This window comes from Phragmites australis, chromosome 1 (genome assembly GCF_958298935.1).
Source record: "Phragmites australis chromosome 1, lpPhrAust1.1, whole genome shotgun sequence".
Taxonomy (NCBI): Eukaryota; Viridiplantae; Streptophyta; class Magnoliopsida; order Poales; family Poaceae; genus Phragmites; species Phragmites australis.
In genome coordinates, this window is record NC_084921.1 from 49,171,239 (window position 1) to 49,198,956 (window position 27,718).

General features: G+C 43.0%; 2 protein-coding genes across 2 annotated transcripts; one reads left to right on the plus strand and one right to left on the minus strand.

The window, feature by feature from the left end:
• The first annotated feature begins 10,705 nt into the window (after positions 1-10,705).
• Positions 10,706-10,912, plus strand: LOC133890441 (uncharacterized). Its single transcript, XM_062330812.1, has one exon. It carries the CDS (start codon positions 10,706-10,708, stop codon positions 10,910-10,912), a length of 207 nt encoding a protein of 68 aa, XP_062186796.1.
• A 1,104-nt stretch (positions 10,913-12,016) lies between these two features.
• On the minus strand, positions 12,017-13,017 carry LOC133890447 (universal stress protein PHOS32-like). The gene is made up of 4 exons (XM_062330825.1): positions 12,846-13,017; positions 12,618-12,727; positions 12,374-12,492; positions 12,017-12,092 (listed from the first exon to the last, which is right to left on the minus strand). Exons 1-4 carry the CDS (start codon positions 13,015-13,017, stop codon positions 12,017-12,019), a joined length of 477 nt encoding a protein of 158 aa, XP_062186809.1.
• Positions 13,018-27,718: the final 14,701 nt, after the last annotated feature.

Sequence of the window (27,718 nt, forward strand, 5' to 3'; positions counted from 1 at the left end):
TCTTTTGTATATTCTTTCAATATAAATCTCAACATGAATAAATTATTTTTTTATTCTATAAATGAACGGTTCTAAGATCATCTTCAACTATATTCTTTTTATTTTGTTATCTTCTCGATTTCCCTTCATATTTTTATTCTCTTTATTTTCTCTCATCTTTTTCTTCAAAGGGATTCGTGAAAAAAATGAGAGAGAATTACATTTTGAAGGAAATGACTTTAAAAATTCTTTCGTGACGAAAATCTTAAAGTAAAATTGTTAGAACGTTAAAGAAAATAAAAATTCTTTTGTAAAAAGATTTTAGTCTCTGATAGAAATTCCTTGACATGGTCTAACTAGACGAGCTAGTGAATTTTCGTGTTCTGAGGCAGCGGCAGCAGTAACGGTTGGTTCTCGAGCGGGAGCGAGGCGTGGGAGTAATGAAGCGGTTGGATCGGCGTGAGGTGAGAGGGGCCACGCTCCCGGCTCCTCTTGAAGCTGCTCCCCGGCTCTCTCCCTTCGCCGAGGAATTTCATCAGGCCTTTCATGGAAAATTGGAAACTCGTCCATCACAGGCTAGTACCAAGTGTTCTGAAATGCAAAGTGGCAGGATGGTTGTGACTCGGAGTGAATGGCAGTGGATGGTGGTGTGTGTGTCCTTGTTCATGCTAGAGGTGTGACTGTGAGAGCTCCAAATCTTTGGTGAGAACTCGAGAAGGACGGTGGTTTTGTTTTAACTCTGAACTTACTCATATGCAACCACTAGTCGTGGCATGGCCTCATGCTATTGGGTTACCTTTTCTTTCCTTCTTCCACCGCTACACATGAAAAGGTACTGCTTGAGTCGCTGTCATCACAGGTGGGCCAGAAACAACAATGGTAATGATGGATCGAGAAAAGAGTACTACTCTTCGTTACAACGAAACCGTCCTTAGCCATCTTAGATTTTTAGTGCTGGATATTGATCGCTCACTTCCACCGGAAGGGAAGGAACACTTGTAGGGCAGGGCCACTCTGGATCTTGCCGTAGTGCAGTCATGCCTCCATAAGAGAAACGGATCCTCTGGTTTGAAGAAGCAAATTCACATGTAAATAGTATTTTCGTGAGAGGTGAATAGTAGTAGTACTATATCATATTGCTGCACCTTGATCTTTCATTTCCAATGTAACGGTTCACGACGAAGCAAAATCATAAAGTATTGTTCACCGATGACTTAAGTCAGAAGCAATCCTCTGAACTGAACAAAGTCACAGGTGAACAGTATGTTCTGGGAGCGTGAACAGTATGTTCTGTGAGCATGAACAGTAAATACAGTTAGATATTGTAGCCCGAGTTACACAGCCCCCTTAACTCTGTTCCATCAGTCGGGAAAGAATCTTCCAATGCTGTGTAATACTCGTCTATTGGTTTTTCTATTTTCGATCCTTTAGTATGATAAATTTAGTATCATATTGATAGTTTAAAAAGATTAGGATCAATTTATAAGTTTTTATGGTTCAAACATACATCTTTATATAAACTCTTTTACATAAAGCTATGTACCAGATATGTTATATGTAATCTACTTATAAGTGAGTTAAACAGTAAACGAATTTTAAAAGTGAGATGTTATATGCTGTCGGTCAAAAGTACGTCAATTTGACCTTTACCCCCTTTGCCATTTAGCCCCACTCATCATCGTACCTTGTCAGTCACAGGCCGATAAACACCAAAACACTACTCTCAACGGGACACCACGTCGGAAGTTCTCAGAATAAAAGGGTCATAAAAATTCAGCGCAGTGAGATGTCAGTCTGTCACTCCATGTGAGCTCCAACGTTTAGGACCCCAATGTCAACTGTACTACCAGTAGCATTCTTTTCCCCTTACAGCCTACAGGCATGCGCAACAGAGAACGTTCCAGGGTCCCAGACTCAACGTGTGAAAACGGCTAGCGTAGTTTCTAACTGATTCGGATTTGAATGGGAGACGGATAGTTTTTTGGAACAAGTATTAGATATTTTCGGTTTAGAATTGGCATCCAATATTATTTCAAAATTGGTATAGCAGTTTTCGACGAAATCGATATCAGCATCGAATATTTAGACTACCTAAATTCGGATATTATCCGAAATCCAAGACTAAAACAACATTCTAATGCTAAAAAATTCGAAACATTATTAAAATAATCTTTTTTAAAATATATATATATATATTGTAGAAGATACTATAATCTAGCTAAAAAAAATTCAACTCCAAATATGATCTATACAATGAGAAAAAAAGATAAATTTTATTATACAGTCATACAATAAAATTTGTCTTTTTTTCTACATATCATTTATTTTATCTGAAAAAATTTTAGGTTAAATCATAATATCCTCTACATCACCAAAATTATTCAGAATTTTTAATAATAATTTTGATAGTGTTTTAAATTTTAATAGCAAGAGAACGAAATATTTTTATTTTTAAATATGTTGCCCGTTAGAAGGACAACATGTTTACTTTTTTAAATAGGATGCTTCTATCTCAATGGTTAGTCAGCATACGAGACGCAGATCAAAGACATAGACGTGGTTGTCTATCGGTTTCCATCCTACCCGACGATGACATTGGGGTATTATTCATACTGCGGCAAGCTTGTTTGAAGAAGACATTTCCTTACATTTGTGCATATGTTATATTTTATCTTTTATTAGTTTTGTGAGTTTATGATGAATTAAGTTTAAATATATGTACTAAGTTTAAATATTGTGTGTCTATATGAACTTGTATCAAATATAACGTGCGAACTTGTGAAGTTATGATGAACTAAGTTGTATTATTTTTATCTAAATGACTAAGTGTATGAACTATATTATCTCAACTATTGCGTAGTAATTTACTAGTATAAATATACTCTTTATTTTTTTATGATCTTATATGTAATTTAAGTAGTCTTTTATGTTTCGGTAAATATTCGCCGATCGTATTTATTTTTATCCAAATTTATTGTATTCGTTTCTAATATTATTCCTAATCATATTCGTATCCGAACTATTCATATTTAAATCCGTTTCAAACAAAAAATATATAATTTTAAATACAATAAAACCATATTCCGACCAATCCCGAACCGTTTTCACCCACTCCTATGCTCCTAGCAGGCCGATAGCCGTTACCGTGATGCGTGCGACTGCAGCAGCCTGCAAAAAAGAAAAGCTCCACCCGGGTCCGGGGCCGGAGCCGGAGGGCCGAACTCCAAAGGAAGCTACACTTGTCGCGGCATACTCGTCCCCAGCACCAGCTCCTCATCAGCTCGTCCGCAAGACCGCACGCCGTGGCTTAGGAAACCATGGGCATGGGGCTTCCTCGGTCAGGGTGGCTGCGCGCCGCACGCCTCTCTCGGCGTACGCGCACACGGGCAGATTTCTGAATTCTTGCAAAGGCGCGCGCGCTCTCGGGAACAAAGTTTTGGCTTGCTCGGCGTTCCATTTGAAATCCTGGCGTGTTAATTTTGAGAGCGCGAGTTCGTGCCAGGCTGCCAGCGTGTTGATAGTGAGCTCTCTTGTTAAGTTGGTACTGCCTGTTCCAAGTGAGATAAGCTAGCTTACTGGGAGTTAAACACTTAAACTGAACTAGTCCAGTTTCTGTGCTCTTATGAACTGAGGACCAGGTGAGGCTATAGAAAATGCTGTCTTCATTTGGAAGTCTTGGGGAAGTGCTGCTGATGTGCGCGTTTAGGTGTAGCATCATGTCCTTGTTGTCAGTGTTTGGCGAGGTGCCCAGGTCGGTAGTCGGCTGTGGAAGCATGTACCCGCCGTGTCCCCGTGGCCGGTGACCGACCCTATCTCCACTTGATGGAGCTCCAAATTACAAAATCAAGATCCCGGGACTGTTAATCTACCATTAATTATCACTAGTACTATTCATGAATGCAGAACAAAAAGTTTCAGATTTACGTCTGACGGAGAACGTGATGAGAGTACGGGAGTTCATGAGCAGCAGGAGGAGAAGCATGCTCTCGCTCAAATCGGATCTACAACACCACCTTTTATCGAGGTCACACGCCAGATGTGAAGCTCCGGAACGAGGCACACGTATGATCTGATTCTCTTCACCAAGACGCTCGTCATGCAAGGACGGCGATCCGGAGCCAACAACTCGTGAGCGAACAGCTTCGCTGAAAGCGAAATGACGGGAATATGATTTTTTTGTGTGATATTCGTAAATGTACTGTGTATGCTTGTATCTTATGAACTTCACTCTCATCGCTAATGGAAGCAGATGGAGATTAATTTAGAAGGGTGTTTTTCTTCACCTATTTAGCGTGTATTGATAAGATGACTAGAAGAATATACGCGCTCGCTCGCCTCGCTAGGCCGTGGTCGGGGTCGGGGTCGGGGCAAGAGCGGAGGGCGTGGGCGCACGACAGCTGCGTAAATGGTCCGTCGAAATCGACTCCAGTGATTTGCACAGGTCCAATCTTCTTTGTACGTTTTTTTTATTTTTGTTGCGTGATCAAACAGATAAATATATGGAAATTATGTTGGTCAAGACTCCGATCGTAGCGACATAACCGTCTCCGATCGTGGTGCGCCTTCACCGCGTGACTCTCCCTCTATATATATTTGTCAGCCGCCGCACAAAGGAGATACGTGAGACACCATACGTAATTAGGGTTTTACCAATTTCTCTTTGATGCACTATCGCACGTAGTCTACTCCATCCTGTTGTGCCGACGTGCATCGACAAATGATAGAGCAGGTCTCCGAAACCCGTCGCTCTTGGGATCTTACATCGAGAGAGGGTGAGTTTTTGGGAAACGCTTGTCACGACTACTCATGATCTGTTTCCTCTACATCATCGCGATCTATTTCGACTATTTCGTCTTTGTCATCGCCTACTGGATCGACATCACAGTAGCCTCTGCATCAACTACTTCATCTTCATCATCATCTATTGCATCAAGATCGACACCACAAGGATGTCCGTATATCACGTCGCCATCGGATACGTATGTAAATCCTACTCGAGTACCTAGTCTAGTACATCTGCTGGTCAAGTACCTAGTCGAATATCTTGTCGATGACATGCACTAGTTGAGGTGTGTTGAGACTTATCAAATCCTACTCAAGGCTAGTCGTATTTAGTCAGGGCTAATCGAAACACAGCTGTTATTGATTTTTGGTATTATTATATTAGGAATTAAATTAAATCTAAAAGTGCTATTACTTTCGATAATCTAAAAACCTTATGATAGGCACTTTGATTTAACGATGACTGATTTTGCCGATGCACTGAGGCCAGACAAGTTTACCGGTGTGCACTTTAAGAGATGGTAGGTCAAAGCCACTCTATGTCTTATGGCTATGAACTGCTACTGGGTTAAGTCTAGCAGGTCTGAAGGAACTCTTTCCTCTGATGAAGAAAATAAGTTCAAGGAAGCCACTTACTGATCGTCTCTGTTTAGAGTCTGATAATGGAGTAATATCATGACTACAAGATAGTCGATAATCAATCGATAGTCAAGCACATGCTACAAATTGCCTAAAGTGTACCTTACCCGACAAGTTTATGGCTAGGGGCATCATTGCCAAATTGCCTCACTCGTGGAGGAATTTTACCACTACTCTAAAACACAAGAGATAAGATATCTCTGTTGAGAGTTTGATCATGTCTTTTGATGTTGAGAAGAAAGCTTGAGCTAAGGATGTGCATAATAAAGGAGGCGATGGACAGTCTAGCACAAATGTGGTGCAATAGTCCTCTAATGGCAAGTACAAAGGGAAAAATAACAATGCCACACAAACCACCAACTTCAAGAAGAAAAAGATGAACAAAGATGATAAACCTTATTTCGTGTGCGGCGAGATTGGCCATTGGGCCAAAGATTGTCAAGACTGCAAAGGAAGAAAGGTTAATCAAGGAAAGAACATTAAGTTTGTCAACGTGACCATTGATAATACTAGAGATGGAACTAGTGGGTATAGTAATTTAACTATTGTTTTTTCAGTGAATTATTCTACTAGTTAGTGGATTGATACGGGGGCTAATATACATATGTATATTGACAGTTCAATGTTCTCTTCTTATCAAATCGCTAGAGATTCTTCCGTCTTAATGGGAAATTGATCTTATGCTCATGTTCATGGTGTTGGTACGGTAGATCTAAAGTTTACTTCAAGAAATATCATGCAGCTAAGGAACATGCAGCGTGTACCTTCATTAAACAAGAATCTAATTAGCAGTTTCCTTCTCTATAGAGATGAGTTTTAAGGTGTTACTCGAGTCCAATAAAGGGGTTATGTCGAAACATGGACTTTTTATTGGTAAAGACTATGAGTACGGAGGCTTGTTCCGCTTTTCTCTTTCTGATTTATGCAATAAATCTGTGGACCATATTTGTGACAACATTAATAGAGTTGCTAGTATTTTATACTCATGGTTATTTCGCATAAACTTTGATCGTATGACTTGGCTTTCCAGCTTGAATTTAATTCTGAATTTTTCTATTGTCAAAGGTTCTAAGTGTCAAAGTTGTGTGTGATCTAAGCAACCTCGTAAGCCTCACAAGGCAAGTAAGGAGAGAAATTTGGCAACATTAGAACTCATACATTCAGATCTTTACGAGATGAATGGTATGTTCATGAAAGGTAGAAAAAGATATTTCATGACTTTCATCGATGATGAATCTAGACTTTGTTATGTGTATTTGTTAAAATCGAAAGATGAGGCTCTAGACTACTTCAAGACCTATAAGGCATAAGTTGAAAATCAATTGAAAAGGAAAATTAAAGGACTTAGGTCGGATCATGGTGGAGAGTACTTCTCGAGTGATTTTGACTTATTCTGTAAGGAACATAGAATTATTCATGACAGAATATCTCCTTATTCGTCGTAATCAAACCGATAGCCGAAAGAAAGAATTGTACCCTGATTGACCTAGTTAATATTATATTAGACACTTCTGGTTTATCTAAGACATAGTGAGAGATGTCTTATTAACTTCGTGACTTGTTCTAAATAAAGTCCTACTAAGAATAAGGAGAAAACCTCATATGAAGAATGGAAAGTAAGAAAACCATCACTTTCTTATTTGCGCACTTGAGGATGTTTGGCGAAAATCAATGTACCAATAACTAAAAAGCATAAGTTGGGATCTAAGACAATGGATTGTGTCTTTCTGGGATATGCTCATCGAAACATTGCGTATAAGTTTTTAGTAGTTAAATATGAGGTATCTGACATGCTAGTCGATATAATTATGAGTCTAGAGATACCACCTTCTTTGAGAACATATTTCCTATGAAGGATATACATAACATTTCTAGTCAAACCTCTGAGATAATTCATGAACCTATCACACCACTCGAGTATTCTAAGCAACCACTCAAGCTAATTCCTGAGGAGGAGGATGACAGTGAGGCCCCGAGAATGAGTAAGAGACAAAGGACAATAAAATCCTTTGATGATTATTTCACTATGTACCTTATGGATAACACTCTAAGTCGATTTTAGAAGCTTATGCATCTACAGATACAGACTACTGGGAGGAGGTTGTTCGTAGCGAGATGGATTCCATTCTCGCCAATGGGACTTGAGAAGTCACAAATTGATCTTATGGTTGTAAACCTGTAGGTTGTAAGTGGGTGTTCAAGAATAAGCTTAGGCCTGATGGTACTATCAAAAAGTATAAGGCTTGGCTTATGGCCAAGAGTTATACCCAAAAAGAAGGCGAATATGTCTTTGATATTTATTTACCTGTCGCTCGATTGACCACGATAAGAATATTATTTTCCTTGGCTACGTCATATGGTCTTATCTTTCATTCAGATGGATGTTAAGATAGCTTTTTCTTAATGAAGAATTGAATGAGAAAATCTATATGGATCAGTCTGATGGGTTTGTAGTAGAAAGTTAGGAGGATAAGGTATGTAAGTTGTTGAAATCTTTGTATGGCCTCAAACAAGCCCCTAAGCAATGACATGAGAAGTCCAATAGAACATTAACATCTGCGGGATTTGTTATTAATGAAGCTAATAGATGTGTGTATTATCATCATGGTGGGGGTGAGAGAGTTATTTTGTACATGTATGTTAATGACATCTTAATTTTTTGGAATAAATTTTGATGTGATTAATGAGGTCAAATCATATATGTCTAGAAATTTTGATATGAAAGATCTGGGAGAGACTTATGTGATCTTAAATATTAAGTTGATTAGAGGTGAGAATGAAATTACATTTTCACAATTCTATTGTGTGGAAAAGATCTTGAGCCGTTTTGGCTATATGGACAACAAGATCGCTCCAACACCTTATGATCCTAGCTTAATACTTAAAAAGAATAAAATAATTGCTAGGGATCAACTGAGATACTCCCAAATAATCAGATTACTCATGTACCTAGCTAGTGTTATAAGGACTGACATCTCATTTGTTGTGAGCAAATTAAGCCAGTTTACTTCTAACCCGAGTGATGATCATTGGAATGCACTTGATTGAGTCGTGCACTATTTGCTAGGTACTATGAATTTTATATTTCACTATACTGGTACCCATCAGTATTGGAGGGTTACAGTGATTCAAATTGGATATTGGATATTGATGAGATAAAGATCACAAGTAGATATGTATTCACTCTTGGCGGTACTGTTGTTTTATGGAAGTCTTGCAAACAGATCATATTGATGAGGTCAACTATGGAAGCAGAACTCACAACATTAGATATAGTCACTATTGAGGTAAAATGGATGCATGAGCTCTTGATGGATTTGTCAGTGGTCGAAAAACCAATATCGGCTATCATTATAAACTGTGATAATCAAATAATTATTATCAAAGTGAACAGTTCTAAGGATAATAAAAAATCCTCATGATATGTAAAGAGAATATTGAAACATGTTAGAAAATTAAGAAATTCTGGAGTGATAGTGTTAGATTATATCCAAAGTCCAAATAGCTAAAAATCTGGTAGATCAATTTACAAAGAGACTATCACGAAATGTGATAGATAATGCATCGAAGGAGATGTGTATGAGACATATGTGAGTTATATAGTAGTGGTAACCCAACCTATGTGATCGGAGATTGCATAAATTAGGATCTGGGAAGAACAAGCTATTAGTTAACTAAAAGATAGTACCACACAACCCACTCGAGTAAGACTCTTAAAATCTGTATGATATGTTGGCTATTGCCTTAATGTGTTATGTTGACTTTAATTAGCGAAGATACTAACCTACAGGTCATTCTTGAAAGAACACATATATGAGTCGGATTGTTTGTCGTAGTATATGAGACTTAGGTGTTCTCTAATAAACTCATGAAGAGACCATGGAGTATGAATTATATGCTCTACCTATAGCCTACTAACAACCTAGTATCAGCTATGACTTCAAGTGAAACTTTTTGTACAAGACTTGTAATTCAAGGCTTAGTCCATTGTCCAGGTTGTGAATGAGGGTTGCTTGATGTTTTAGTGGATGTTCAACTTAACAGTCTCCACTGAAATACTGGTATATCAAATAGTATTGAAAAAAAAACAAATTTTTATGAGACTTTAAGATCTGGTGAGGAATTGTTAGAATATATGGGCTTAGCCCGTTATATTTGTATAATTCTAAATAAATCTTAAAGACCCAACCATGTGAGGGAGGTGTGTATTCTTTAGTCTCATTTTGCCAATGGAATTGGATGGAGACCAATTTAAAAGTGTTTTGCTCTTTCAAACACTTAGCATGTGTGCATGAGAGGACTATAAGAATACACACGCGCGCTTGCTTGCTCGCCTCGCTAGGGCCACGGCCAGAGCAAGGGCGGAGGGTGCGGGTGCATGGCACCTGCGTGAATGGTTCGCTGAAATCGGGTCCAGTTGTTTGCGCATGTCCGATCTTCTTTTTGCAGTATCTTTCTTTTTGCTGCGTGGGTAAACAGATAAATATATGGAAATCATGTTAGTCAAGACTGCGATCGTGGCAACGTAACCATCTCTGATCGCGGTGCATCTCAACTGCGTGACTCTCTCTCTATATATCTATCAACTGTTGCACAAAGGAGAGATGTGAGACACCACACGCAATTAGGATTTTACCAATTTCTCTCTGTTACGCCGTCTCATGTACTCTACTCCATTCCACTACGCTGGCATGCACCGACGAATGGAAAATCAGATCTCCGAAACCCGTTGTCTTTTGGATCTAGCATCGGAAGAGAGAGAATAAGGTTTTTGGAAGCGCTTGTTGCAACTGCTCATGATCTGCTTCCTCTATATCATCGCAATCTACTTCGACTATTTCGCCTTTGTCATTGCCTACTGGATCGACATGAATGTGGTCTCTGTATCGACTACTTCATCTTCATCATCATCTACTGTATCGAGCATCGACACCAAAGGGTATCTATATCTCACGTCACCATCGGATACGTATGTAAATCCTACTCGAGTGACTAGTTGAGTATATATGCTGGTCGAGTAGCTAGTCGAATATCTTGTCGAGGACATACACTAGTTGATACGTGTTGAGACTTACTAAATCCTACTCGATGCTAGTCGAATTTAGTTGGGGCTAATCGCAACATGGTTGTTATTGATTTTTTACATCTGTTCTTGTTTATTTTATATAAAAATTTAATTAAATTAAATTTAAAAGTGATATTACTATCAACATCATGTATGCCTGAACTTCCTTCCGGAGCTTCTCCCTCTGCTTGCTCTCCTGCCAGCTGAACAGAGCCGTGCCGGCATCGCAGGGTAGCAGAGATGACGGATTGGGCGCCGGCGATCATCGCGTCGGCGCTGTTCGCCTTTCTGTGCCCGGGCAGCGTCCTGCAGATGCCCGGCCGGCAGCGGCCGGTCGACTTCATGAACATGAAGACCAGCGTCGCGTCCATGCTCGTCCACGCCGTCATCTACGGCCTGCTGCTCATGCTCTTTCTTGTCATCCTGCAGTCTCATCTTTACATCTGATTGATATTTTGGTTTACAGATTCTTCGCTGGTTGTCTGCACACTAGTTTTGTTACTTTTTTGCGAAACCACTACTTTTGTAACTTGATCATCACAGGATGGATCCCTCTGAGCCTGTATGTACTCTGTAGCTCCCGGTGTGAAATAAATAACTAAGGCTATGTGACTTGACCAGTCCAGTCTGAATTCATCGGGTTCATGTGCTAGTTCCTTGATTCAAATAGTTAAGTTTGGTTCGTTTACATGCCCCTCAAAAAAGTAGTATTTTGTTTCAAGCACAGTGTCGTGTCAGTTTTCATGGGCGTGCAACATCCTTAAACAAACGTTCATGGTGTCTGAAAAACACTAACAGATGCCAACACAATCTGGCAGAATTTCGACAGCATCTTATTCTATTTTAACAGCGCCGACTTGGGTTTCCATGTGTGCGTAGTGTCTGTTTACTGAATTACCGAGTTAGCTACGGACTTCCATGAGCAGGGACGGATTCAACAGGGTAGCAGGGGGCTCGAGCCCCCCTACATGGCCGGCGCACTTGAGCAGTTGAGCGCTCTTCCTCCAACACCCCAAGGCTCCAAGACGGCCAGCCCCCGTTCAGCCTGAGCGGCACCAGCGAACAAATCCGGCGGACGACTATCAAGCCTGGAGGAGCAGCTCCTCCTATAATTTTAGTCTGCGTCCGCCTCTATCCATGAGCGTAGTTATATGGCCATGCTCTTAGTATTGTGAAGTGTGTCCTGCGTCTAGTACTCTTGAAGCACTATCAGCAAACTTGTCTGCAAACCAGCTACAGGAAAGACCATATAGATTGCATATCTATAGACCTTTCATCGAAGATTCTGATTCATGCTCTCTTTTTCTGATCTAACAGTTAGCATATGTAACTGAGAGAAAGAAGAAAGACACGTAGCATACACTGATCTTATAGAATTTTCTTTCGAAAGGAGAGGTAAATTAGACCACAAACAGAAGCATCCTGGGTTTATTCGAGTTCAATGGCGAAAATTGAAAGCATACAGACAGGGAGGGATTTCGGCTGACAACTGAAGTAAGAAAGCAGATGTTTTGCCCAGGTTGCCGATTCGTTTCGCTGGAAGACCAGGCACTACTTTGACTTGACGACCGTCACAGGGCATGATGCATTCGACAGAACGTAGTTCGTCACACTTCCCAGCAGAATCCTGCAGACAGACGGGCGGACAAAATGCACGGTCAGGGTAAAAATTGAGCAAAGCAAGAACGGGAAGTGATATGTATGCAAGCTCCATCATGCAAGAAATAGCATGTACGCAGTACTGATCGTGTTTTATACTATGAACAGTCGAGTGGCGCACGCAATGTATATATGATTGCACGTAGTTTGTCTGATGAATGACATTTCTGATGATTCTCGAAACGTCGAGCAGATATGGTAAACTGAAGGTTCTTCAGGAACGTTGCTAATGCTAATGCTGGTGCTTACCTTTGGATCTGGCCGAGGCCACGGCTGCCCATGACAAGCGACTCTAGATTGAGCTCCCCCACCGCGTCGCACACCTTCTCCCTCGGGTCGCCCCAATACATCTTCACCACCACGCACAGCTGATCGATCATGCATGCATGTAACACAAACAATATCACCTCCTCCACAACTCGAACAGCACCAGAACAGCACGCACAATAATTAACAAGGCATCAAACGATCGGCCACGGTCAGCACCGCCCACCTCCTTCTGTCGGGCGACACCGTTGAGCATGTCGAACACTTCGAGGTCCTCCGGCATGTCGTAGCGCTGCCTTACCGCCGGCTCCATGAGCTCCTCCAGCGGGATCAATGCTGCCAACGACCGACATCGATCAAGATCAGAAGCCAGAATGGATAGACAGACCGAACGCAAGGCGATGGAGTTGCAGCTTCAATTCTGTCGTTGCCGGCTAGCCGAGTGGTTCCTTACGTGATCCGGTGTGGGACCAGAGAACGTTCTTCGCCTCGTCGCGGCCGTGGTGCCGGATGTGGAGGAGCACGAGGGTGTCGCCCTTGCGGACCAGGTTGTCGGCCGCCCACCGCAGCGCCTTCTTGCTGCTCGCCGAGAAGTCCATCGCCACGCCGATCCTCCGCTCCGCCATGACGCCGCGTCCTACAGACTGACAGGGCCGATCGCGGACTCGGGTTGCCTGCGGTTCTCCACTTGGCTTTGTGAACTGTGATGATGGCGGGCGCGAGGCGAGGGATGCGCCGCGGCGCGCGGGCTGCTCGCCGTGCGTACGTCTCGCCGTGCGTCTTGGCAACTGGTACGAGAGTAGCGCGCGGGCGCGCGAGACGTGGCCTGCCATGCACGCAGCGCCAGGCAAGCGAAGGCGTGGGCTTGGATCGGGCCCAGCCCACGGACCCAGGGCTCGTTTGGTTGCAGCCCTGGATGGAAATTGCTTGGGTGAAGAGCTGCCGGGGATCTGCCCACCCTGTTTGGTTGGAGCCCTGGTTTCCTGCCTGGCACAAGCAGCTGGTCCAGGCCCAGGCGTCCGAAATCGGTCGGGCTCTGGCAGACAGCAGAGCACGTCTGTCTCTGAAGGCGTGCTAATGGTGGCTCAAGGCTCTAGTAATGCGCTAGTGTGCGTCTGTACCGTTGCCCACGCCGGCGGCCGCATCGTCATTGACTAGAGGCGCGCGCAGCCCAGCTGCTACCATCTTTGTCGTCCTCTCGCGTGCAGACTTTGAGGGCAAAGGATAATTCTAGTATATCAGTATCTTTTAAGAGCAAAGGCTAATTCTTGCAATATCTCAGATCAGAGAGTAGGTCTAGATTATTTCTCAATGAACTTTTTCTCAGTAGTCTCAAACCGACTAGCAACTTGAGCATGTATAATTTGAAGCTCAAAAAGCTCACTCATGATAAATAAGGAACTCTTACAATCCTCATCCTCAATCTTGAACTTAGATCTAAACAACTCAAGCTCGAAAGAAATAGACTTATACTTAGACCTAACATCATTCAACTCACGCATAATTTTTTTAAGTAATCTATCTTAGCTAATAAGAGCATCATTTAAGGTATCAACTTGGATGAAAAGCTGATCGTAGTAAGGTAGTATTTCGGAGGGATCAAGCTTAGGGTCATTGTCGATGTCGTCAGCTATGAAGCAAAAGTGGTGAAGTACTTAGCCTTTTTCTTATTTTTCACTTGTTGTTCTTCCTCCTCTGAGCTTGAAGAGATGTTGATATCGTTGAGAGCCGTTATTAATGCCCTAGAAGTCACCTTGGCTACCCTTTTAGTTATTTTGTCGTGTTTTTTCTTGAAGAAGAGCTTCCTTTTCTTCTTCTTGTGTTTGTCGAAGTCGTAATCGTAGTACTCCCTCTTCTTGAGATTAAGGCAATCCGCCTTGAAGTGAGTGGTATCACCATACTCAAAATAAGCACGAGAGCCTCCTCTCCTCTGATCTCTTTTGTTGTTGTAGAAGCAAGTGGACTTGTTCACAATAAGAGTAAAGTCCTCATCATCTAGTGCATCCATATGCTCCTCTGTGATAGAAACCAAGGAAGACAAAGTAAAACGACTCGATGAAGTGTTAGCACAAGAATAGGTAGCTCCAACTTGATTGCCACCATTAGATCCAAAAACGAACGTCATGTTCTAAGACAGAGGGTTTTTGAGATATATCCGAGCCGCCATAACTATCTCAGTGAACTTGAGCTTGCTAAAGAGTTCATCACAAGTTAATATGTCATAACCTGATGGCTCTTCAATGCTCAAAATCTTTACTTCTCGTATGCTACGATCGAGAGCATAGAGAAGTTTGATCGTCCTCTCATTATCAGAGTATGGCAAAATACCAATGGATCTAAGGTTACTCATAATTTCATCAAAATGAGCAAACATAGCATCTAGAGTTCACCGAGTCCTTGCATAAATATTTGATATTCTTGGTTGTATGTGGTTTGATGTCTGAGCTTAATCTGATTAGTTCCTTCATGAAAGACGCTCATAGTAATCTAGATCTCTCGGGCAGTATAAAGGTGTTGTATCCTGTCAAACTCATTCTGACTCAAACTTGTGAACAATATATTTCTGGTATTGTTATTGGCCTTATACTGCTCTATTTGAATGTGAGTCATGCGAACAGCATGGACTGCATAGTTGGAATCAACTATTTCTCATATTGCACTTCCTTAACTGAGAAAATAAGCCACCATGCGTATATTCTAGTACGAAAAATTCTGACCATCGAACAAAGGAATCTTTCCACTTATTTACATGTCACATATAGACCACAAAGCTGTTTAAAGTCAATAAATGATCAAACCGACTTTGATACCAATTGTAGGGCCAAGATAGACGACTAGATGGGGGTGAATAAACATCTTACAAATTTCTTACGAAATAAATGGCTTACTTCTTGTTCACCCAACGCTCTAAAAAACGAAAGCATAAACTTTAGAAAGAGAAAATGAGAAAGAAATTACCAAGGCAACATGACTCCACGGATAGAATATGATCCATAGGCTCTATTCATGACTATTCTATATGTCTTTATGCACAAAAGTTTAAAACTTGAATGTATAACAAAGCAAAAAGACAGTCACTAAAAAAAGTAACTCTCCAAGTTAATGGTTTAGAGGTAAGGGGATTCAAGACCCTCTTAAATACATGAGTATATGAACATTTATACATCTAGCAACAAGAGGAACAACTTCCTAAGGTTGAAAATCACAGCTTCAAGGTAGAAACGAAAATCAATAGGAAAATCACAACCGAAAAAGAAAACTTACAAACTTGCAAGGGAAACAATAGAGAGGCTAGAAGGAGGGGAATTCAAGCATATACAAAGATATAAAGTTCATTATAAAAAATGGTAGCCCTATTTTAGGTGGATTACAGGGATTTTTCTCTAAAAACCTCTCATCTATTACATAGTTTAAGCACTCGTCTTTCTCATCTAAAACTCTAGCACTAGGTTTTCAAATAGATGAAACAAGAGGCTCAAGTGGCTGGTTCAAACTTTCTTATAGCTCTACCCCTCTATTTATAGGCTTATGAATTTTGACCCCTAATTTTTCTAGTTTGTTACCAAAATAACCCTCTTTTGTAATACACTTATACCTATCACCGATAATATTTTGGCCTATTTCTTGCCCGTCCATCGGACGGCCATGACGTCTTCACAACTTAGTTTTGCCTCGACGCAAGCTTCGCGGTAGTATCACATACTACTCCAATTCTCTCACGGTTTTGAGGCCCAACCGTGAAACCCTCTGCACATTTATCAAAATGTGACTTATCTCTTGCTTACGCCTTAAGCAAACACTCTGATGTCGATATGTGTACTCCGTCTTGCAATCCTAACCGCCGATAAGTCTCTCCTGCTACAGATCTCTCGGGTTACCTTGTGACTTGCACTCGTATCACTTTCACTTGACTTTATCAATACGTTATCTTTATCCTCCGTTTCATGCTTTGATGATCTCCATGTGTATAGCTAGTATTATCACTAACTCCGTCCGACCTCCTTGATCATTCAACATCAAATATCCACTTAGACCTAATCATCTGTCATCGATCGTTAAGTTGCATCAGTTACCTATACACTATAAGACAAACAAACACATTTCTTCAACCTAAACTCTAACTATAGTTAATTTATAATCAAAATATTCTAACAAAACTTAAGAAAACTAAAACTCAAAAAATTAAATCAATAAATTTATTAAATACTCATCATATAAAAATCAAAACATATTTTAGCTTAGTTTCTAGTTAAGGTTTAGACACACTCATTCAGCTGGCCCAGTTCTTCAACAAGCAAAGCATCTAAGCACAGTGTAATAGGAGAGCTGTCCCATTCTTGTCTGTGACCAGCTCTGACGGTCGCTCACCACTACTCCATCTTCCAGCGGTTGCGGTGGCTGAAGTCTCCGGCCATCGTCAGGTCAGGGTCCCGGTACATTTGGATTTGGAGAGCTGTTCCAGCTGCTGAATGCTGAGAAGCGTTTGGTATGCAGTGCTAGCTTGTCCGACGAATCTGCGCCCAATCATTTGGGCTCGTCTTCGCCGGTTAGGTCGCCGGAAGAAAACGCCGCACCAAACGCGTCGGCTCCTCGCTTATACAGCGACTGAATTTTCCGGTAGCCCTGCCGACGAGGCCTCCCTCTAAATCAGTAATCGTCAATCATTAGTGGCAACTGTTTTGATTGTACAGTGGAACACGCAACGCATCGTGTCTTCTCGATCAGGTCCCATTGCGTCCAATAATTCTCTGTAGGTCAGGCGTGAAAATTGGTTATCACGTCGTGCTATCTTCAGGTTGATTTGGTGGGTTAGGGGCTGATTGCGGAGCAACTCGGCGTTCGTGGTTTCCGTGAACTGCTCGACCGGGCAAAAGTTTTCGTCACCCAATCCCCAATGGAATGTACAATGGACGTCGTACAGAGTCTCGGCAGATGCAACGGCAGGGAAGATGGTCTGTCTCCGCCTCACGCTGGGCCATAGACTTGTCGGTGCACGTTGGAGGTTTAGAATTCGGATTAAGGCCATCTCTAGCTGCATTGCCTTTTGCCGATCCGCTTCCCTGTACGACTATTGTAGCTGTCCGCTGGTTTCGTCGGATGATGAGCGCTCCAGCAGCCCTTCTATCCGGTACAGGGATAGAGGATAGAGGTGAGAGAGAGTACACCTCATATTTAGGTTATTTTTTTAATCTTTGTACGATTTATAAAGTATGATTGTGTATTCGAAATAAGATGGGAAATAATAGAAGGTAGAAAATAAAGTAACTGTTGAAGATGAAAATAAATAAAAAGTATAGTAATAATGATATGAGATATTGTAATAGTTTTATAAAAGATGAATTTTTAAGAAATGTGCCGGAGATAGCCTGACTTGCATTGCACTTCACATCAACTCGAGAAAAAACAGTGCCTTTGGATTTTCAGAACAGCTTCGTTGAATGTACGACGCGCTAAACACCGGAAGCAACTGGACTTATTTTGTCATTTTGTGCGCTTCAAGTCGTGCAATTTTCTCGAGACAAGCAATTTAGGACAATTAATGCCACGAAAGTGTGTTGACTAGGCTGCTAATTCCTCCAATCGCATCATATTATCAGATAAGTGGCCGGAGACGTTGCTCTTCATTCGAACGGCGCCAGATGCCGGGCCAGTCGCTCGAAGACCACGGCATCTGTGACCCTGCTCGACCTGGTCTGACGTATTGAGTGTCTAAGACAGGGCTAACTGCAGCCTACCATTGCCCTGGTTTTGTCTTGTTTAATCGGCTCCACCAGGGTTCACAGTGTCACTTCAGTTTTATTCAAAGATCACGAGCGCACGTAACTGAGACAAATTACCGGTTCAACCTGATCCAGTCTAATTCAAATTTTGTTTCCATATCAAATAACCAACTATACGGCAGTCTTTAAAAGAAACGAACATGTACAGCATTCAAGCTCTTCAAAGCCTTCATTTGGATGACTTCGGACTGGTGGAGCGAGCTCAAGCTGCGAGCAGCGCACACGCAAGAGCATGGAAGAGCCAATCAGGACGTATCCACGTTGTGAATATACGATACATATGACACCTATTCAATTTTTATTTTTCAATAAAATATTATATGTAATAGTTCATGTAACATCTCTAAGTATAACAATTGAGCAACTGGATCAGACACTTACTCATTTTTAGTCGGCCACTACATCCAACAGTGAACAGTAGTGGTTACCTGTAGATGCATGTTGCCCAAGATTCTTGGTGGGTAAAGCGGCTGACGATTCTTTCCCCTTCTCTTACGAGAAAAGGGTGGAACATCCGTTCTAGGTCGGTCAAGGCTTTTTTTGTAACGGTGATATGATCGGACAGATCTGCGGATCGCATGCACGGCCACGTTGGCCGACCAATGGAAGCCACCGAAAGGGCGCCGCACCGTGCGACGCGAGAAAGGATCATGGAACTAAGGGTGCAAGTGGGAATCGGCCGCTGCATCCACGATCCGCGGTGCCGTTGTACGCGAATAAATCGCGGTGCGGTTGGAAGGATGCGGCGTGCCACTATGGCGTCCCCTGGAGTTCACAGCTTTGTATGTTTGTGTTGCACGTAACAGATCTTTTAATCATATTTTGATTTTGAAGACTATTAGGGAGAGCTGCGTCCCGGGGGGGGGGGGGGTGAGGGGGGCTGGCCCCTATTCTACACGTACACCATTATTACACATAAATGTTGATTATATGAATAAGTAAAAAATCGAGTTTAACCCCCTAATAACCTGTAAAAATTGAGTTCTGATTATGCCCTATGAGAGCATTAACTTCTCAGTCCTAGTTTTATGATTCCAGAAATGATTCAAACTCAAAATTAAGGATAAGATGTTTGTAGTTTTGAATATGCGAGAAATCAAGTTGGAATGAGTTATGGTTTATATATGATGAGTGATTGATAAGGTGTTGACTTGATTTGATAAATTTTAGATTATATAAACATGTATATGTGTTACAACTATAATAATAATGAATCAAAATTGAGAGAAGAATGGAGTAGCTCTGTCTATGAGTGCAGGAAAATTGCACTCACCATATATTCCGGTGAGGGAAAAGATGTTCTGATCGGATAATCTGGTGATATGTTGAAATTGAACGTCGAAGCATTTCGGGTTGCATGAAGAACCGCTAAGGCTCATTGGATAGTCCGATATACAGTGAGAGTAATCACTAGACTAATTTTTACAGAGAAAATTTTTTTTTGGCACTAATTTGAATCGGTCACTGGATAGTCTGGTGATGAACAGAATGAACATCGGATGGTACACTAAATCATTTAACAAAGATGTTATAAATTGGAGACTTATGCAGCTAAAACTCATCAGAAGTTTTAGCATTTAAGTTTGTGAACACCTAAGGGTATTATTGGACTGTTTTATGCAGAGAGCAATTTTTAGTGCATAGAAGGAGTTTCATGCACCGGATGCTTAGTGCTCAGTGGGTAAACACATCGAAACATCCAGTGTTCTCTTTTTCTATAGAATATGTTCCGAGCTGAGGTTTAGTGATTTTGGTGTTGGATTAACGTGTAATGGAGTCTGGAAAAATATGTTTGCTTGCCTCATATTGTGCAAGTGATTAATGTGACTTGGCATATGACGGCAGGATAATTGGAGCTAAGCGAAGTGCTTGGTGCCAAACGATCAAGGAGAATGAAGTCGAGGGTGATCCTAGTTGTGTACATAGAGGTCACGCAAAGGTTAGAATGATGGATGAATATAGTGTGTTGACAAAATCAAGCACATAGGATGCCAGTGCAAGTGGCAATGTGACTCGAGGGATCGGGATCGGGAGCGGGAGAGACTTATTGATGGTTAAGATCGTAAGACGGAGTACACATGTCGATATTGGGATTCTAGCTTAAGGTCAAAGCAAACAGCTGTGAGTTACGTTTTATGAAGCGTGCGAGGCGGTTTCGTGGCTTGATCTCAAAATCATGGAAGGGTGAAGTGCATATAGCATCATCGTGAAGCTAGCATCAAGGTGAAGCTAAGCAATGAAAGTGTCATGGCCATTCAATAGATGAAGCAAAATATGAACTAAAATGCTTTGGTGATAGGTAGTAAGTTATTTCAAGCGAGTGGTATTTTGAGAACAAGAAAAATTAAAGATTAAGCTACCTTCCTAGACCTGTAAATAGAGGGGTAGAACTGAATGGAAGGATTGAGCCAGCTATTTAAGAGTGTAGAGATAGGTTTTGAATGAGAGGAGATGATAGCCTTAGTCTTTGTAATATGTTAGAAATTTTTTGAGAGAAAAATATTTGTAACAGTTTAAAATAGAGCTAACCTCTGTGAGAGAAAAATACTTGTAAACAGTTTAAAATTCTCTGTGAGAGAAAAATCTTTATAAACGGACTAAAATAGGTTCATGTATCATCTATGAGAGCTGTGGGTTTACTTAATCTCAACACAGTTTCTATCCATTTATTTTCGTTTATGGTTTAAGATGCATTAGATGTTTAAAATAGAAATAGATCATTAATTAAAAAAATTATTAATACGTATATTCACTTATTCTTATTATCATTTTCGGTCCTACCATATAAATCGATGCGTCTCACGGAAAGAGAGCGAAATCAATGTAGTTGTATAATGGCAGCGGCACAGTGGCAAATCAGACTTTGACGGGATGTTACAGTAATTTCTGATGCGTTTCACTGTATCACCACTCCAAATTTTCTCCCCTATCGGAGACGATCCTTGTCCTTGTATATAGTAAGTACAGTGTTACAGTTCGCCCTATCTTCTATAGCATGGCGCGGTTTGCTCTAGCCTACTAGCCTACAGTCGTTGCACAGCCGCCTACTCATTCGCGCTCATGTTATTGCTATCATGCCATGTAGCTCCAGGCAGAAAGCAACAAGAAAACATGCAGGGCGAAAAGAAATCAGGATCGTAGTAGGTCCCAGACGTCACAGGAAACTGTAATGCATGGTCCGATCACGAGTCGCACAGATTCTGTGGCATATGTCAACAAGCGCTGACATGGTGGATTGGTAGCAGGCGCCTGCTACGCAGGAGTACAAAATGAATTGGAAAAGGTTGCTATAGGATATAACTAAAATGTGACTTTTTATAAGATATTATTTTTTATATATGTTGATACATATTTTAGAAATGTGAATATTTAACAGAGGATATTATAGGTATTAAAATATTAATATCCGCTCTCAAACAGTATCAAGTATCATTTTTACCCTTAGACCCACATATCAAATTTATTTTCTACCTCCTACTCTCTTTTCTCCTCTTCTTTCCTTATCCCCTAACAAATGTTCTTCTCGCATAGTGCAGGGCTGACCGTCTCCGAGCTCAAGCCAAACGGTCGCAGGCATTAGCATTTATGGAGCATGCGGAGGCTCTTCGTTGTCTTAGCTCAGTCGGGGATGGCTCAGAGTGACTGGTTGACGGCAAAGCTCACGGCGGCCATAGATTGACGGGGAGCTAAGCCATAGCTCGACCAAAGGAGGACACAACGCGTCAAGCAGATGAAGGCGAACTTATCCAGGGGAAATTCGACCGACAAGCCCTACCAGAGCACGGTTGACGACAGTGAGGCAGCACGACGGAGCGAGGTCACATGGCGGAGAGCCGGCTGTCGTTGAGCTCGAGCCAAACAACCTTGGGCATTGGCACCCATGGAGTGCGTGGAGGCTCTTCGCGACATCGGCTCGATCGAGGATGGTTTAGAGCGGTTGGTCGATGGTGAGGCGGCTCACGGCGGCCATGGAGGTCAACGGATGGAGAAATGGCCAGTGCAACTCGGTGGGCTGTAGATCCAAGACGATGTAGGCTCAAGGGGATACACCAAGGGGCGAGGAGGATATAGGAGAGAGGGATTGGGTGATGGTTCACCATGGAGGATGAATTTGGCGACGACGCACATGGTCCTTCGGTCGAAGGTGGAGAAGAAAGGGCACGGGCGATAGCTTCCCGTGGGGAGAGGGAAAATGGATAACGGCCAAGGCTTTAGGGGCTCCTGACGATCTCCTCTGCAGTAGGTTCACGGCGGAAGAACCTTGAAAGGCGGTGGCAAGCTCGGTCGGTGGAGAGGATGTGGGCAAGGTGGTGTGAGGAATGACGTGACGCGGGCCTTTAGACGGACGCGCTCAACAGCAGCCGTAGGAACACGCACAACAAAGCTTAGCCGCTGGACGACGGCACCACCTTGGCTTGGCACGAGGCTCGGCCACCAGGTTGCAACCCGATCACAGGGCGGTGGGAGGCTGGCCAGGCTTTAGCCTCTAGGGTGGGCAGTAGAGCATCTTGAGAAGGGCGATGGCGGCTCATGCTGGGGCGATGATGGTTCTTAGGTAGGGGGCAGCTCTCAGACAGGGCGGAGGTGAAGAGATGACAATAGGGAAAGAGACGAGAGGGAGCATGCGGTGAGCCGAGGGCATCTAGCATCGTTTACAAAAATTTCTCTCATTTAAATCATAGATATACTTTAATGGCTAAAGTGTGTTCCGATGCGTCCAACAGTATATATTAAAAAAATCATACCTAATAACAAAAGCCACATTTTAATTGTGTCAATAACAAATTTTGCCAAATGAAAATGCTAGTCCCTCGGGCACAAAAAATTGCTTTCAAATCACCCGTGACACATTGCAATCTGCTTCCCCTCGAGGCACGATCTTTATCCCTATGCCGAGAAAGATCTGTGAGAAAAGTGGCCTATAGTTAAATTCTTTGCTTCCACGCGAAGATTTAGGATTTAAAGCGGGCCGACGCCTCGTTAGCACGTATCATGTCAAGCACTATAGCGATATATATACAAATATATATAAGCGTTCTTAATTACCGAAGCATCAAATCTTACACGTGAATATACAGTCGTGCAAGTATGCTTGCCTTTTCGTTTGTGGAAGAAGTGTTACGCTTGTTTACGAAGAATCTAGTTTCATTCTTGGAAGTTGGAACCTAAAGGTGCTTTAGTGGTGCTGGAAAGTATCCTGATCATGGTAGCAGAGTAGAACACCGTCGTTCCTCTGTTTTGCGTGAACCTGTCGGCATACGTACAGATTATTGCTCGGTGCGATTTGCTTAGCCATTGTCATCACGTTCCACGCTCGTTGACACTGACGCGACACCGGTCTCACTGTAGATGCCTGCTGATGCGGTCACCGCTCCACAATTCAAAGTGGACATCGATCCATGGCAGCCTCCTTCATAGTTGTTGCATGCTTTCGAATGCAAAGTTGACCCTGGTAAGCACGACAGACACTAGTTCTTGCATTTTGTACTGGACAACTCGCGAAGCAAAATCCAGTACTATGGCCCTGTTTCGCTAGTTAAAACATATATATTTTACTGAAAAGTGATTTGTATTGAAAGTTACTTCTGATTTTTAGCTTTTATCCGCTAGTTTTTATGAGAAAATTTTAGATTATTAGTATATTAAAAATTAAAAAAGTTACTCTCAATCAACTTATCAATTTTTAGTTTATTTTATTAAAATTTAACTTTTCAACTTTTTTTAAACATAATAATAATTTAGTCTGTTTGTTTTACCTTCCTGACGAAACAGACGTGCCTATATCCGGTGCGTGGTGGGGCCACGCCGCGACCGCGGCCGTCCCGGTTTCGTGACGCTGGCCGCCTTTGAGGTCTGATGTCTCGGAGTGGGGTCCTCACTCCTCCGGTTCGTCTCAATCTCATGCTGCCGGAGTGCCGGACGAGCTAGCCGCGGCGGAGAGGACAGCCGCACCGTGCCGGCACAGCAAAAGTCATGTCCCATCACTCGGTCAGTCAGTTTGGCGCATCAAAATCCGATTGCACCGCGGATCGGATGGAAAGGATGTGCGCGGCATGACAGCCGCCAGATGGCCTGGCGAAATGGCTCCTCTCGCCGAGTGGACCAGGAGTGGAGCGGGCCGGTGGCCACTGGAGCCAACTCCTCTCGCCCTTGTCCCCTGGTGAGGCTGTGGCAATCTCCTACGCAAGTTGGCGAGGACCAGCCAGCGCGTGACGATGCAGTATGATCAGATGACTCGGAGAGTAGTGTTGCAGAGTTCGGCGTACGTAGCAGACAGGAGCCGGCTTTTCTGGCAAACCTGACGCGTGCACTATACCGTACTGATCATGTTTTGTTATCGGACGGCAGTTGAATTGTGAAGAACAGGACAAGAACAGCAGACACGGCTTGAAGCTGAGAGCATGCAACGATCGCTATCCCGTATATACGCATCGGATAGCTAGCCGGCGGGGAGCGTCGCAAATTGGCAAACATGGGTGCGGATCACTGTCCAAGTTGGCGCCGGCATGCTTCAAATTTGAAGTCAGCGGGAATAGGTGCTGGTGTACGTACATTGCTCTGCTCCTTGAGTTCTTCCACTGGGCGTTGCCAAATGGCGTCAGATCCTCCTGCTTGCTGAGGCTGAGCCCTGTCTGACTGTCTCTGCTCTGAAACGTGGCCAAGTGAAAGTACCTTCGTCACCTCACGTAACGCCATTTCATTGTAACGCGTCATTAATCACATCTGGGCAATTTTCTAGCTGTGTACAAATCCCGTGGTTGCCCAGTTGGCGGGTGAAACTGATCTGCAGTTTCTCGGTGTGCAGCATGCATTGGTGTTGTTGAGCTGGAATATAAGCTTGTTCCTACAGAATGAAACAAACCAATTCGATCGAATATTTTTACTCGTGGGGCCCTTTCATTTGTAATGTTCCACTAGTTTTGGCGGGAAACTAAACTTTCGGTGGGACTGGAACACGATGACGGGAAATCAGTTCCCACTTACCAGTACGAAGATGCGTGCAAAAATGAGTCAATGACCCACAAGTGCGGCAGTCAAATGTTACACCAGCACTTTTTACCGCACACATCAGCCAAGTAGAGACATTGATAACGTACAGCATGAATATTGTACGCAAGTCGAACGGGGTGCAAGGCAGCGTCTTCTTTCCGCGCGCTAACTTTTCCGCCGAGCCGGCTATGCGGCCGGAGCAAAGCTTGTCGAGGAGCCCTGCCAGCGGGAACCTGCGTGCTGGCTTGGAGACAAATGCCGTGACCCACCAACACCGCCATCACTTCCGGTTCTTTTACAAACACGGCACGGTCTGCCGAACAACATGGGCCGATGTGCTGCGCTCGACGTGCTGGAAACAGGGGCCATGCTTGTAAAAAAAGTCGTGCCTTCCTCGAATGGCTTAAAAAAAAAAGCATCCAATGCGCACGGGACTTCGTCTGGACCGAAGGTTTTGTGTGTCCGTACGTCAATAAGCAAGGCTACCTCTCCAAAAACAGCGTAGGCCAGAAGAGAACGTCGGCCCGCGAGCTTCAGATCGTTGTTCTGTTGACCTGTTTACCTTCTGCTAATGTGCAGATTCTTTGCACCCGGAACATGGTTCCGGTTCTTCGAGCGAAAGTTTTGGAGCGCACGTCGGCCGCGCCTGCCCTGCCGGTCTTGCACGTCCGCCACGTTTGGCTTCCGCACCTGGCCACCTCTCCCGCTAGACCGGAGCACGATCACGGGGAAAGTACGTGGAGCGTCCGATGTTGTCGGCTCCTGGTAATCTGGCGTCCACGTTTCTTTCTCCCCGAAATGCAGCTGCCTCTCGCTATTTCTGTCCGCCCGGCCCGCGAGAATGCAGAGGAAGAAAAGCGCGCGCGTGCCGGCCGATGATTACTTGATTAGAGGAGGAAAATGCATGGGCGATAAGCCGGTAAGGGTGAAGAGAGCGTCGTAAAATGGACGAACGGCCACCGAGAACTGGCGCTCCTCGCCGGGCTGGTTGCCGCATCGACGCGACAAGAGCGCCGCTAGATAGAGCAAGCCAGCAAGGGACGGCCGCGGCTGGCGCCAGGCAGTTCGTGCTGCGGTGCCAACCGGGCAGCGAGGCCCGCCAAACCAGGGGCCCACCTTGCTTAATCTCCCTCTGCCACGTCTGCTGGCCACGCGAGATTCACAGGAATCCGAGAATTTGTTCATTTTTTCAACCACGTCTCCGGCAATTCTAGGACAGTGGATGTATATGCTCAACAAAAAGAAAGACGATGATTTGGCTCTTGATTACAGATGGACGGCTGCTATTCGTTTTTCAGTCTACTGATGCTGTCACAGGCCAAATATTCTACCGCACATTTCATGAAAAAAAAAATACTATTGGAAAGTTCTCAATTATAATTGACTGGTAACCGGTTTATCAATTGCGAATGAAAGCGGTTACCACTCATACCCTACGACAATGACCACTGAACCACAATTACTAAAGATTAGGATTCTAAGTGAAATGTGACTCTAGAGTCACAGATAAGTGGAAAAAATAAGTGTCAAATCCAGAACCGCCACCCAAATTGAGTGTCAAAATCTTAATTCTCGTGCTTAACCTTAATGTTCATATATGCTTTTGCATCATACTTCCATCTTATCTTGTGCTTCTAGCAGTTTTTGGACCCAAGTGTTCACACAACTTTGAGCGGTACTTCAGGCTGTATGTTTTCAACCACGTCACTGGAGGACATACACGTTGCACATTTCTAAATTATCGTTGGCCGGTAATACCCTCCACCATAGGTTATCTAAGGATCAGGATAGTCTCACTAAAAAAAATGAGTGCATAGATATACATCAACGGACGATTAGTGTCAAATCTTAGAACCATTGTATGAGTTGAGTCTCCTGTTCTTTATGGTCGCGTTAAATTGTAGTACCCATACCTCCTTTTTATGATGCTATCAAGCTTGTCTGGTGAAAAATGAGTGACTCCACGTCAGTGAAAAAATGAGTGTCAAATCTTGAACCACCACACAAATTGAGTGTCAAAATCTTAATTCTCATGCTCAACCTTAGCATCCATATCCGCCTTTACGACATCCTTCCGGCATATCTTGTTCTTCTAGCGGTTCTTTGGGCTGCACGTTTTCAACTATGTCATTTGGGGACATACACGTTGCATATTTTCAAATTATCGTTGACCGGTAATGGGTTTGTCAGTTGCCAGTAAAAGCGATCATGACTACCCATTGTATGGCGATGGCCTCTCAACGACAGATTGTTTGAGATCAAGATAGTCTTATTAAAAATATGACTGCAGAATCACACATCAACGGGACTAGAATTGTCAAATCTTAGAACCATCGTACCAGTTGAGTCTCCTATTCTTTATTATCATGTTAGTATCCATACCTCCTTTCCATGATGCTATCAAGCCTATCTCGTGCTTCTTACGGGTTACAAAAGATGAGGATTTTCACTAAAATGTGACTCTAGAGTCACAGGTAAGTGAAAAAATGAGTGTTAAATCCTGAAGTGCCACACAAATTGAGTGTCAAAATCTTAATTCTCGTGCTCAACCTTAGTA

Bases quoted from the DNA above. Each gene is read 5' to 3' on its own strand.
- LOC133890441 (XM_062330812.1), top strand. From the start codon at position 10,706: ATGACGGATTGGGCGCCGGCGATCATCGCGTCGGCGCTGTTCGCCTTT.
- LOC133890447 (XM_062330825.1), bottom strand. From the start codon at position 13,017: ATGGCGGAGCGGAGGATCGGCGTGGCGATGGACTTCTCGGCGAGCAGC. The intron at 12,728-12,845 runs GTAAGGAACCAC...GGTCGTTGGCAG, and splicing joins CTGGTCCCACACCGGATCAC to CATTGATCCCGCTGGAGGAG. The intron at 12,493-12,617 runs GTGGGCGGTGCT...ATGATCGATCAG, and splicing joins GTGTCGCCCGACAGAAGGAG to CTGTGCGTGGTGGTGAAGAT.